This window comes from Camelus bactrianus, chromosome 31 (genome assembly GCF_048773025.1).
Source record: "Camelus bactrianus isolate YW-2024 breed Bactrian camel chromosome 31, ASM4877302v1, whole genome shotgun sequence".
NCBI classification, from domain to species: Eukaryota; Metazoa; Chordata; class Mammalia; order Artiodactyla; family Camelidae; genus Camelus; species Camelus bactrianus.
In genome coordinates, this window is record NC_133569.1 from 12,647,334 (window position 1) to 12,661,941 (window position 14,608).

Here is a 14,608-nt window from a genome sequence, read left to right on the forward strand (position 1 = left end):
TCAATCACCTTCTTTCCATGCCCCACGGCCCCTAGCCCTGGGAACCACCTTCTACTCTCTGTTTCTATGAGCTATGTTATTTTATTTTATTTTATTTTTAACATTTTTTATTGATTTATAATCATTTTACAATGTTGTGTCACATTCCAGTGTTCAGCACAATTTTTCAGTCATTCATGGACATATACACACTCATTGTCACATTTTTTTCTCTGTGAGTTATCATATACACATGTTATTTCCCTGAGCTGTGTTATTTTAGATTCTACCTATAAATCGTGCAAATTTAGCGAACCTGTATCTGCCTCCGTCTTCTTCACAGCTGAGGTGGAAGTCACCTTTACGACCCGTGGGAAGTCAAAGGTTAAACAGCAGGTCTGCAGTCCACTCTCTCCTTTTGATGTGGAAATTACCTTGGGGAAGAAACTGGTGTCCTGTTCTGAGGTCCTTGTAAACATGCTAATGTAATTGGCAAAAACCAGTGTCATTTTCTGGTGGGAATCTCTACCTATGCTTTTAGCTGGATGAATTTCACAGCAGTAGATTGTTTATGAGAACCAAACCAAAAATCTATTTGACATAAATCATATAGACAATGACAGTGAAACTGACTATAAACATCGATGCTCTGTGATCAACGGGCACTTCCTGTATAAGTGCTGTGATGCACGTGTCTCTTAAAGGCGTGTTAATTGGGACCAGAGCACATTATAAGAGTGAAACTGTAGAGAGCGCTGGTGACGCTCACCCTTTCTTTCCTGCACCCGTCCTCAGTAATTTCTGGCATCCTTGAAATTGTTACGAAAGCCTAAAACTTGCAAGGATCTCTGGTTCACCTGAGTCTGATTTGACAATACAATCCTTTGTGAAAAATCCGCAAATATCAAGGTTGATTGTGAGGATAAAGTAAAATAATGTTGCTAAAACCACAATGAAATGTCAGGCAGTGAAACAAACCTAGGGGAGATTTTATTTGTATTTAAAGCCATGGACAGTGTCACCGGAAAACCAAGCTAATGTTTTCTGACTGGGCAGAATATGCACTGGAAGTACGTTCTTACACATGGCAGATATTTTCTTGGCTTTTATAACCCGAATCAAGAGATATGTTTTAAAAACAAGGAAGCAAATAGGGCTGTGTCTCCACGCAGCAAACAACGAAACATGGAAAATAATGTCAGTTCTACAATATTATTGAATTGATCAATTTTGTATTGTTTCATTGGTTATAGTTATTGTTACAGTCAATGGCAAAATAAGAAACATTTTAAAACTTGGATTTGAATTTGGTTTTGTGCTCTAAACTACACTCTCTGTGAAAAGGTCTTTTACAGAACAATAGTGACACATTCTAATGTCACACCCTACCTTACTCCTGTTTTAACTACTCTGGATCACATAGGCATGATTAACCTGCTACTTTTGGGTGGACAAGTGTGAAAATGCGATATACGGAAAAGTTTCAGTTTTTGACAGTGATTCTGTTGTTCCATTGTCTATATTTCTTTATGTCAAAGATGTATTATGGTTTCATATTCAGTTTCTGAAAGAACGTTCATTATTTTCAACACCTTAGTAACTGGACAACATGCTAATTAAGTGGAATACTGAAAATACATGTATATATAATCTTTTTGTTCTTTCTTCAGGAAAACCTGTAATCTCTTCCTTCATCTATAGCTTCCAAAATAAATTTGGAAGAATGAATAGTATAAATTATGCCCTAGCCTAGGAAATATACAATAATTAGGATATACATGAGATTATTTTTAACTTAATAAATAGAAAATACTGTATTTGGAGTAAAGAAGAATTTCAGGATGAAACTTTATCATTAATGACATATGAAGTATATATAACCAATTGGACAGGGTCTCACATTTTACCATCATTCACAAAACTATATAATCCTGAGAAAATTGGGGTATGATATGCAAGAACTTTTTTGGCAAAATCATAATGCTGTTGGGAAATTGTTGCCTTATGTGAATACAGACATTTGAGTGAATTAATTATTAGGCAGTGTTCACCCAGGTTAAGAATTCCTGGGCCACGGAATTTGAAAGATTTCATCATCTCAGAGAGTTATCAGCAATTAGAGCCATTTAAGTAGCTCTGTATCTAGCTCTATATCTATTTTAAATAGAGTTCTTTAAAATGATTCTACTTTTTTGGTTGTTATTTAGTTTCCCAGTGGAGTTATACCACATTAATGGGTATAAATAACTTCTCATAGTTAATATTTTTATGTGAATGGTGGTGTCTGTTTTTAGAATTTTTTCTTGAAATATCTAAGATAATGACTGGATCCCGCAGAGCAACAGACAGTGTGAGGCCAAAATGTCCTCCTGAAAAAAACAGGTGGCCCATGTGATGGGGCCAGCACTCAGGTCGAGGTAAGCCACCTGTTGTCCTGAAGTAAAATGAAAACAAACCAAACATTACAAACCAAAACCAGACTCTTAGACATAGAAAACAAACCACGGAGACTAAAGGAGAAAGAGTGGGGAGGGATAAACTAGGGGTTGGGGGTGAACAGATACACACTACTGTATATAAAATAAACAACAAGGACCTACCATAGAGCACAGGGAACTACATTCAATATCTTGTAAGAATATAACAGAAAAGAATCTGAAAAGGAAAAATATATATGTATGTATATGTATAACTGAATCACTTTGCTGCACACCTGAAACTAACATTGGAAATCAACTACACTTCAATAAAAAACTAAGAAAACCAGAAACAAAAACCACCCCTGCCCCCAAATACACCAGCAACACAAAAGAATAAAACAAAGGTCATTTTTGAAGACCTTCCTGTTTAATCTTTTTCTTAGTTGGAGTTTAAAAAGAACGGAGAGCAAATCGAGCGAGTGCTCATCTGTTGCCCTCCGCCCTCACTTCTCCCCACCCTCCTGACGTTCGACTGGACACCCGGGAGCGCGTTCGTGTGCAAGGAGACCCGTGGCACCCGATTTTCTGCGGGTGTCTGTCTTCGGTTGTCGTGGCCTTCTGATCTGTACCCTCTAACTCTGAATTTGGTTTCTCATTACAGTGGGGCCTGTAACAGCAAGCAAGCAAAATTAGAATCACGTTTTGCAACTCTTTTTTTTTTAAATGGGGGAGGATGGAGAGGAATAAATAGCTTTTCCGTGAGCACATTTAAGTGAACCTCTTCTGTTTAAACACAAAACACATACTAGAAATTGAAAACTCGGAGAAGTGACTGCTTTTTCATATGCTAAAATGGAAAAAGACAATGTTTTATAACAGCAGGGTTTTTAGAAGCTCACTCAGAAGGTAAATAACAGATCAGCTCAGAAAAAGAGGACCCGTGGAGCTGAAGTATTTTGAGAGATGGGCACACCCAGGGTGTAGACGCATTAAACTGCCGGTGTTAATCGAGTGGCTTTTGTCTCTTCTATTTTCAGTAGAGAAATGATTAAGAAGAGAAGCAACTGGGAAATACAATCAAGGGTGTGTATTACTTTTGCTTCAGAGGACCAGAATATATTAAATTTAGGAAAGATGGTAGACATGAAAGAGACCAGAATTATCCTTTTTTATCATAAGTGACTGGTGTGTCCAAAACTTAGTAAGTAATGTAGCTGGGAGTAGGTCCAGGCCATGGGGCTTTCTGTTCTGTATTTTTTTTTCAATACAGTGGTAATGTATATCATCTGTATCTTTATACTGCGATGATAGAAAAGGTCTGAATCTTTCTTGTCTCCACTTCCAGAGTTTAAAGAAAAGCTTATGGAGTAATTTAAAGAGTGACAGTTTGCTTAATCCCAACAGGAAAACAGGCTGAAGGAAAAAAATAAAAAAGTGTGAATGGAGTGAATCGTTTATGTATAGACACAGTCCCCTCTCTAGTGTAGACGTTTTTAAACTCATTATTTACTTTCTGTATCGAGATCTCATGTCAGCCCTCCCTGAGGAGTAGGGGCAGCCTAACTGGAAGTGACTGCAAACTGTTACTTGAACAGAATCTGTTTCCATCTTCATGAGCTGCCTTTAGACATTTAACCATCCCGATTGACAGAAGTGCTTAAACACCTGCTTCCATCAGTATTTCTCTGTAGGGAGGAGATTCAACAGGGTTCCTCTGTTAGGAGGAACGTCTCACGGATTTCCTGTACTCCTGCACATCTCGAGGGCAGAGGAACACCATGCCCTGATTCTGAACATCTTTAAAAGACGTTTTCATAGCAGACAGCCTAGGAAGACAGAGATGCTGTGGACCTCTTGTTCCAGCGTAGTGCCCATCACATCTCCCCCCAAGGCAAAGCAGGAAGGCGCGTGTCCCATGTAGAAGGGGCGGCTCTCCTGAGTTTCCTAAGCTTGGGTTTCCTCTGCTGTCATGTAACTCCCTGCGTGTTCTGGTGTCACCTGGCCCTTTTCTCAACACACAGTGGGAAACTGGGCTGAGGGAACAGGCATAAATAATCTTACTGGCTATTGCTAGTGCTGTGAACATTAGGTTATTTTTTTTTCCTCTGACCCAAGAGTCTGATGTCTTTTGCCAAAGTCTGACAAACCATGGCAGACTAACTAGTAAGTTTGCAAGTAGAGTGGAACCTCAGACCTGGATCAGTTCTTGAAATGATCATCTTTCCACTCCCTGCGGTCCCTCCCGCCTGCTTCTGTCACACTCACACCCGTGAAGACACCCCACCTTGTGCACTGAGGACATGGCGGCAGGGGCAGGTTCCCAGGTGTGGGGAAGTTGACACCAGGTGGGCTGTCGGTTACCAGGGAAACCAGCGAAGGGGCACGCCCCTCACTGCCCCTTTGATAAGCTACTGGGAACAGTCATTATCTGGGGCCTGGGGCGAGTATGTAGGAAGGTCAGTCATGAGAGCAGGGTGTGGGTGAGGCCGGGACTGGTCGGACAAGGGATGGGCTGGGAGCAGGAGACGGCCGTCTTGAGGGGACTGACCACACCCTGCAGTTATCACCCCGCACGGAGTGTAATCTTCTTGAGAAAAGGCCTGCCTCTCCCTGGTTTTGCTGTGTGGGATCAGGCACGTCTGATAATAGCTGTTCAGTGAATATTTGTCCAATGAAGTTCAGCTCATTAGCATCCAAAATCAATGTAGAACACTTGCTACCAGGCAGCATCTTCCTAACCTAGTAGTGGATGTAAAGTGATGCATATATTTTAGAATCTAGAATCAATGAAGAAGACCCTGGTACTCAGAAGAAGGGTCAGAGAGACGGTGCCATTTGAGCTGTGTCTGTCTTTTCCTACCCAAAAGTAGGTAAGATTGTATTTGTCTCAAATAAGTAAAGGGACGGTATTGCGCAAATAAAATCAGAGAAAGGAAGGGAAAGCATGCACTCGCCATCACTTTTTATGAATGGGACTGATGGTTCAAACTGCAAGCCTGCGTGGTAGAATTTACACGTATAAAGCCAAAGAAGAAGGATTCTAATTTTTCCTATTGGTCAGGACTACCATAAGCTTTCTCTCAAAAAGCAATCTTGAAAAATTACTCTTGAATTTTTTTTAAGAAATTTAAAAACATCCTAGCCTAAGATATTCTACAGAGCTCTAAGAAAATAGATGTTATAGCAACAACTTGCTAGTATAAGTTGGAGCAGAAAAAAAAAAAGCCAAGACGACAAGAAGCAACCAGCCTTCCTAGAAGCTCCAAGTGTATTTCAACAGTAACCACCGCCTGCCCGCTTACAGCTTCTCATCGCTCTTTCGAGCACCAGAAAGCTTTCGGTAACTGATACCAAATTGTAAAACGTGTTTTCAGTTTGATGAAAAGCTACTAGATGATAAACAAGTATGTGCTCCTGAGCACACTGACGTTTTCGTTCAGCGTCAGCAGGCGCACCTGCTCCTCGCTGGGCTCTGCAGTTAGTGGCAGACCGTGGCCTTCCGTTAAAAAGAATCCTTAATCTTTCAGCTCGTGTGTCGTCTGTTTTCCCGGCTGCGTCTGTAAGTCGTTGGCCCTTCATCCGGGATACCAGCTTTGTGCTTCTGCTTGCAGCGTTTCCTCTAAGTGTTGGTTATTTTTTTCCCCAGATAATTTCTTCTACTTGAAATGCCATCCTTAGTGAAAGGATGTTGAAAAAAAGAGTCATAGTTACATGAACTGGTTCTTATCTAATTATTATCCAATTCACTGTATGTCCAGTTTATTATTTTTTGACCCTTAATTTATTAGTATTTGGAAATACTTGTATGACTATTCACATTGTTTGCATTTCTTTCATAATATGAAAACAAAAATAATATTTAAATGTGAAAAAAAGGTCTTTTCTTATGTGAGTTCTTTTTTGTGGCATCTAAAATGCGTTATTTTTTTTTTTCCTAATTAAAAGGAGCAAAAGCATAACCTAAAAGCGTGGTGCCCGCAGCTCTGAGACCCTTACGTGCTCTAAACAAGTACAGGATACTTGATTCTCTGCTTTTTTTTTTTTTTTTCACTTTCTCATTGTAGGTGCGATTGGAATGAAAAGTGGGACACCTCTTAGTTATACAGAGTATCTCAGCACGTTGCAGGCCGTCAGCATCGGGGGCCCTAGGTGGTACATGCTAGGGCATCCCCTGGTCGTTATGACAACCAGAAGCATCTCCACCCATTTCCAGTTTCCTCCCAGGGGGTACCACTGCCCCATCTTCTTACTCCGTTTCTGATTCTAATTACCAGTTAATAGCAAGAGTCAGTACAGCCATTTCTTCTAGTTACTGTGTTTTGCACAGCTCTCCACTCTAATCTTCCCAACCAGACTTATCTTCTCAAATGACAGACTCCCCTGCTGAGAGCATGTCAGTGGCATTGCTATCGGGTTTCCAGGCCTGCTGTAGCAAACTGCCACAGACTTGGGGCCTGAAACAACAGTGATTAATTCTCCCCTAGATTTGGGTGCACAACATCCAAAATTGAGGATTTGGCAGGGCTAGTTCCTGCTGCGGGCTGTAAGGGAGCCCCGCTCCGTGCCTTCCCCCAGTTTCCCGTGACTCCCAGCAATCCGGTGGCCCTCGCCATTTCCACTCCGCCCTCCGCTTGGGTTTTCTTCGCACTCTTTTCTCGCTTACGAGGACCCGCTCACTAGATTTGGGGCCCACCTTCACCCAGTGAGATTTCTTCTCTTTCTCTGCCTTGATTACATCTGCAGACACCCTATTTCCAAATCAGGTCATGTTCTGAAGTTCCAGAGGACTTGGGTTTAGGGGGACGCTGTTGAACACACTGAAACACCTGCGGAGTTTGCGTCGGAAGGCCAGCATCGCATCGTGATTCAGGAGGCCTTCGCCGGCGAGGGGCTGCGCTGTCTTTCCGGCGTCCTGTCTTCCCAGTCTTCTCTCTCCGTCACTGAGCTCTGAACCAGACTTCTGGCCAGACCTCCTTCAGATACCGTGTCCCACCTTCACAGGAACTTGCCTTGTGTCTGAAACACGCCCAACACAATCCATCCTCCTCTTCCCTTGTCCCACCACTTTTCTTCACAAACTTCCAGTCTCAGGTTGAAAACCACTTTCTTAATTATTCTATCAGACTGTTCAGAGCAGCTTCCCCACTTGACCCTTCTGGAGTGCAGGTCCTGTGGCCTGTCACTGCTGGGCACGATGTCAAACACCAGGACGTGACAGCAGAGGACCTGGATTTGATTCCACCGGCTCCTGTGGTTATGTCACCGCGTGTCCAGAGACCGTCCACGCGTCCTGTGCTAGTTTCACCTGGCCTTCACGAGTGGCACGGAGAGTGTCTTACCAGTTTGTCTGCACATGGTTGTTGAAGGGCAGTCACTGTAGTAATTCTGCACTGAAATACTTATTTTGTTACCTGATTCTCGAGTTGGTGTGCCTTCTTTAAAAAACATTTCATGTATATAAAGATAGCACGATATTTTCAAGAACTGCCCTCTTGGGTAGCAGATTATTTCCAAACTCCATTGACTTAAGCCGCAGATGTGTTATGTTTCGGTCATGTGGGTTGGCTGTTTTCTGTGCTGTTGCTGTATTTGGTTCGGGGGTGGTTCGGCTGAATTACTGGGTGGCCTAAGCCACGTGCCTGAGGCCTCGGCTGGAAGCCCTGGGCGTTTGTCTGCGTGACTCTGTGTTCTTCAGGGGGCAGCCCGGCTTGTTTGCCTGGTGGTGGCAGGGATCACACGCCAGGTCCGTGGTGTGAACACTTTGCAAGCCTCTCCCTGTGTCATGTGTGTTAATGTCCCACCACTCAGAACTATTTCTGTGGCCAAAGCCAGTCCCAAGAGGGCTCATTGGCCTGGGTAGTCTAAAGCCTGTCACATGTCAAGCAGAAATGAATGCCACCTCTACCGCGCGTGGTTTTGTGGCAGATACATGTATAAACTCAATATTTAAAATCACTAATATATTCAGCACTGCCTTCTTCTGAGGATGTAATGGTTTAACATACAGTAGCTCTAAGATTAAATAGTGTGATTAAATTATTCCTTCAATTTGTCAGTACTGTTACTGATCCCTTTGGCTGATGTTTGTTACTTTGTGTTGTTACTTTGTGTCGACTTATCTTTTGTAGAATTAGGTTTACTGTTTCCTTGTTTGGTCAGGGAGGAGATGTTCAGGTGCATTTGATGTACAGTTGACTCTTGAATAACGCAGTGGTTAGGGGTGCTGACCCCCCCGACACAGTCCAAAATCTGCATATAATTTTCGACTCACCGAAAACTTAACTCTATTAACCTGCCATTGACTGGAAGCCTTACTGATGACATAATAGTCGATTAACACATATTTTATGTCTGTATTATATGCTGTATTCTTAGAATAAAGGAAGCTAGAGGAAAGAAAATGTTATTTAAAAAGTCATAAAGAAGAGAAAACACATTTAGAGGACTGAGCTGTACTTACTGATTGTGTAAGTTTCCATCATCTGTTTACAAGATGAAACATCTGTCAGTGCCTACGTCAGTATTATCTGATACAAAACACCCTGGATGTGACCTGTGTTACCGACACTAGACATCAGGAGTGAAAAGATCATGTGAAAAAATTCACCTTTATTTCCAGGTGTAACGATTCATGCATCGATAACAAAGCAGCAGCACGAAGGTCTCTTTATGGTCCCCTGGCGTAAACACTACGGCTGCGTCACCGTAGGCTAGCCCATATGCTGTTGAATGATTTGTTAATAATGTTTATGGCATATAGTATTACAATCATATTCATAAAATGATACTAGAAACATTGTTACACTAAACAAAAATCACTTACCTGTGATTGTAAGCTGATATGCAGTTTCTCCAGTTACAAGAGTGAGAGGCATGATGTATGGTAATGCAATTCTTTGAAAGCCAACTTATAGAACAGTCAAGAAGCTAGCACATTGTTAATTTTATATTAACTATCCCTTCCCTTTGCCTGTACAAGGATAGGCCGTCCACTTCAGTAAAAGTCTTGCACACAATGTTCTACCTGTGTATTTTTGTAAATGTATTGAAAAAAATCTATGTACAAATGGACCTCCCCAGTTCAAACCCATGTTGCTCAAGGATCAACTGTATATGGAATTGTATGGTTTCAAATTTTACGTAGTTATAGAAACACAAGCTTTTACTGTATTTTAAAAAAACTGTGTTTGTTTCAAACTGAGTGTTCAAAGCAACACAGTAAATGGAAAATGTTTTAGTGGTTTCAGTTTGAGTCTGCTCGGATTTGAATCTACTCTCAGTATGAGTTAATACAATTAACTTCTCATAACTGCAAAACTATTATCTATAAAATGAGGAATGTTTGGCTGGACCTTACTATAAACTGTCCTAGAAACGCTCATGATCATGGAATTTGAAATCTTCATTTCTTTTCATGCAGGGATAACCAGTTCTGTTTGGTGAAGTAACGTTTTGCAGGGGCTTTCTGGAGGTTAGAATTTCTCTGAATAACACAATAGAAAAATAGCATGATTGAGCCTTCTTCCTCTTTAGAGGGAGCTGCTACAGGAATAATGAAATACACTCTAAATTAATGAAACATAAAGTTATAATCTAACAAAAACATAAAACTATTTATAGAAATATTAGGCATATTCTATTCTCACCAAATGTTACTCTTCATTTGGTTTCTCGGCTGCCTCACGCCGCGCCCCCACCACGCACACACACACACGAGGCTCACTCACGTCACAGTGTCAACAGGAAAAAGGAAGTTGTGTGTGGGAGGCTCATAAGATTTAGGGTTTCTAAGTTTGCAATTTTATACTGTTTTTTTTTTTAATTTGGGGAGAATAATTGGGTTCATCTATTTATTTAATGGAGGTACTGGGGATTGAACCCTGGACCTCATGCATGCCTGGAGCGCGCTTTACCTCTGAGCTCTACCCTCCCCTGTACTGATTCGTTCTACTGCTTCGTCTTCAGTATTTCCTGGCGTGTCTTCCTCTGGAGGAAAGTGGAGGAGGCTGTGTCTGGGTCTCTAGGACTGCCATGACAAAGTAGCACGGACCAGGAGGCTTAAGACAACAGACATCCGTTCTCTCCGAGCTCTGGAGGCTAGAAATCTAAAATCAGAATGTCAGCAGGGCCAGCCCCTAGGGAGGATCCTCCCTGAGGCGCCCACCTTCTGGCTCCTTGGTTTGGGTAGCACATCCCCTTCTCTGCTCCGTCTTTATGTGGCCATCACACCCTGTGTCTGTCTGTGTCCACAGTTTCCTTTTCTTATAAGGAAACCAGTTGCCTTGGACTAGGGCCCACTGTGATCCAGAATGACCTCGTCTCGACCTAATTATATCTGAAAAAGCCCTATTCTCCAGTGAGGTCACCTTGGTAGGGACCAGGGCTTAGACCTTCAACACGTCATTTAAGGGGCGGAGGGACAGTCAGCCCACATCAGAACCTAAGGGGAGACAGCGCTCAAATTTTCCAGTGCTTTCACTTTGATTGGTTATTACAGATACTCAATAAATAATAACAATTGTTTATAATATAAATTACACATCATCATTATTATTACTATTACTATTATTATTATTATTATTATTATAGAAAACATGTTTAGAGAGCTTATGTTGTACCAAGTTCTACTTTAAATGCTTTACAAATATTAACTCATTTATCAAACCCAAGAGAACCCAAGAGTCTTATCCTAAAGTAATAAAACATGGGTAAGCGACTTCCGTTTTCAGGTTGTTGTAAAAGCGTTCTTAAAATGGGGCATTCTGTCTTTGTAATCTTGTCCTTTCTGTTTTCATTATGCCAAGCATCCCAGAAGTCTCCAAGGCCTGTGACGTTTTGGCTTGCAGACAAAGCTGGTAGCTTACACGTTTCTCAGTCAGTTTAGTTAGACTTTTTTTGTTTGTTCATTATTAGGGATTGAACCAGTTCCAGAAGCTGTTACCAGCGGAACCAGCCTGCCACATGCGGGAAGGCATCTCCTTACTGCACACCCTTAGCGTGAGGCTCCTGCTCTGCTGACCTCTGCCCCAGCCTCAGTGACCACATTTCCCCTGGGGTCTCCTTCACCGTCCTCCTACTTCTCTGCAGCACAAGCACAAAAGTGAAAATACAGACAGTACACTGCCAGGTGGTGATAAGGTTGTTTACAAATAAGATACGTATAAAAAAATAGCTTGCCCCCTACTGCACACAGGCTGGTCCTTTCTGAATTTGATTTTTGTCTTTTGACAAAAAAAAATTTTAAAGCAGTAAATTATAAACAAGTCTTTAGAGTTAACTCATAAAACTGAAAGTATCATTGATACCTAATTATAGGAAATAAAGGTTTAATTATATATTTTGGTAATATAATTAATACAGTATTTTCTTTTAAATGGAAGTACAGTCAGTTACAATGTGTCAGTTTCTGTGTACAGCACAGCGTCCCAGTCATGCAAAAATACAGTATTTTCTCTATTAGGTATCTTAGAGATAAATGAATTTTGCAACATCCTAAGGAAAGAATGAAAACGTGTGTAATTTTTGCAACAATCTTTCACTCATCAACTTTAGTAGCAACACAATCCTACAGAACCTTAGGGTGGTAAGAGCTCCCCCCACAGCATTTTACGAATGTTGCCAATAGCCTCTGACTGCAAGGCTGCTGCATGCATTGCTTTGTAGGCTGTATAATATCACACATTATTCCCATTGACATTTTCTGGGTGACCAGCTGGCTCGTCTGTGTTCTATGGGAAGGGAATACTGAGTGGGAAATGCCAGTAGTGATCGCTGATTCCCCCTGAAACAGCCCCGCCGCCGAGCATGAGCCCCGGGCTAGGTGTGGTGCTTACGCCATTCCATTCATTCTTCTCAGTAAGTCTGATGACAGGCTCTGTTATCACTTCCTTGGGGACAAGGAGACTCAGTGAATGATTTTCTACAAGTCATATCCGTCGTAGATGGTGGGGCTGGGATTAACACCAGGGTGTCGGACTCCAGAATACACCCTGTTAAGAATCACGCTACGCTCCCCACCATCGTAATGGTTCTGCTCCCGGATTACTATGTGGCTGCTGTGTTCTCATCTCCGAGCCTAGAGCTGAATGCCCAGAAAGAAGAAGTAAGAGGTGGTGTTCTTTCCTTTAGGGAAGAGAAGACATGCAAAGTAAAGCTATTAAAATTAATTATATAAGCAATATGTAAGAACATCGGCTGGATCTCTCTCCTGGGACTGTGTTAAAGAGTTGGCTGAACGGGGGTGAGATTTCCACTGAATTAGGACTTGAGATACATTCGAGAGAAAAGAAAGCAAAAGAAGGGCATTTTGTCTGACCGGATGGACAAAAGGGCAAAGGTCAGAGCTGCCGAGAACAAGAACGATCAATTCACAATTTCAGGGAAGGAAAGATCCCCTTTTAAAGAGGATTTACTCTGTCTGAGGCAACTCATTGATTTTGTCATTCTTCAATTTTGAAATCTGGAAAGTCCAGCCGTAGAAAGCAAGTATTAGTAACTGTAATTACGATGCCCCAGGTGTGTGTGGAACACAGTTCAGATTGTCAAAATTTTGAGTTCCTTGGAGACTGGAGGAAGGTAATAAGCTGTCAGCTGGCGTATGCACACATTTACTTGGAGTATAATAATATAAAAAGCGATTTTTAACGAGCATCTATAAAATGGACTTAATAGAAAGTTGTTATCATTCCTTAATTCTCATTTGTGGGCTACCCATAGCAGACGCAGAAATAGAGGCCAGACCATATGCAGTGAAGTCAAATTCTGTAAAACCATGTATTTTCCTAAATGCACATGTATTGATCGGGTCAGGCTAGACGTCGCTGGAATCAAAACTTCAGTTTCTTTGTAGACGAAATCTAATTTCTGGTTCACGCACAATCACTTCCAAGTGATGACTCAAAGATCCAGGGTGTTTCTTTCCTCCACGGCCTCTAAGAGGGGAAAAGGAAGGTTTCTGCGTCCCCTGTTAAATGACTTTGCTCCGAGGTGACTCATGTCACATCTGCTCACAGCCATTTCAGCAAAACTAGTCACCTAACTAGTGACTAGGCTGGCCCTGCCGCGTTACAAGGGAGCCAGTAAGTTGAAGGGTCCATGGATATTCTGGGATCAGCAACCTTCTCAGCTGCATCATGGAATGCTGTTTCCACAGGGCATCAGTAAAGGCTAAGCCTGTAGTGGTTCCCAGGCAGAAATACATCTGGGAGAGGCGTTTAGGAATTCAATACATACGTTGGGTCTACTTGACATGTTTAATGTGCTGACAAACGTCGGTGATGCCTTCTAGAAGAGTACTTAACATGCAGCATTTCTCGAACTCGCCGTCGTGCAGGATGTGGTGACTGTATCAGGATACATCTGCACACTCAGCACTTTTCAGGAGCAAGAAACGTGGGGACTTTTTTTTATGAAATCGATGTGAGTCATTTAGGAAAGGCTTCAGCAGCACACGTCCGCGTGATGCGGGCCAAGCATGAGGCCAGGGCTTAGGACTCAATGTTTCACCCACAGCGTGAAAGTTGCTGGTGGCAGGTCCCCAGGAACGGCAGCCTCTGAAGAACACACACGAAAAAATACTTATAAGAGATCACTTTTAAGCATCTCCCAAAGAGCATGAAATCTACCCACGTGAGTCAGAAGTGCTGTCACCTTAACAACCCCCCTCTCCCGTCTTCTCCTAACGTTCAAAACCACAGCTAGAAATTAAGGACACGGCTGAGACAGTGAGAGAGCAAAGGCCAGTTGCATTCTTTTTTTCTCTTTTTTTTTTGTCTAATTAAGACGGGTGCCCGTCATGGCTCAGGGCATCAGAAACGGGCAGGGGGCGTGTCTTTATTTCAGCTGAAGCAGGTTGATTAATATGTTGGATTTATTATTTAATCCAGATTTTGTGCTGTGGCTTAAAGTGATTGTAGAACAACTTATTACTCAAGAACGAACAGGAAAGTTAATTATGTGCCCAGTTATTCATGGTATGATTTCCCTGAATGTCTAAATATTAGGGGAGGCAGGACGGGGTGCTAGTTTGCCCCGGCTGCTATGATAACGTGCTCAAGACTTGTGGCTTTAAATAACAGACGTTTGTCCATTGACAGTTCTGTGGGTGAGAAGTCCAAGATCAAAGGCGTCAGCAGGGTTGGTCTCTCTTCGTGGCTTATAGGTGTCCCTGTGCGTCTTCACGTCGTCTTCCCTCTGTGTGTGTCTGTGTA

General features: G+C 42.1%; 1 protein-coding gene across 2 annotated transcripts in view; it reads left to right on the forward strand.

The window, feature by feature from the left end:
- Positions 1-14,608, forward strand: part of GALNTL6 (polypeptide N-acetylgalactosaminyltransferase like 6) — a 790,170-nt gene that overhangs the window by 121,360 nt on the left and 654,202 nt on the right. Inside the window, exon 5 of one of the 2 annotated variants that reach the window (XM_074355532.1) lies at positions 8,129-8,142. The exons of the other annotated variant lie outside the window; for it this stretch is intronic. Within the exon in view, the coding sequence (XP_074211633.1) occupies positions 8,129-8,142 (14 nt within the window). The remainder of the gene's footprint in view (positions 1-8,128; positions 8,143-14,608) is intronic. 2 annotated transcript variants of the gene reach the window in all.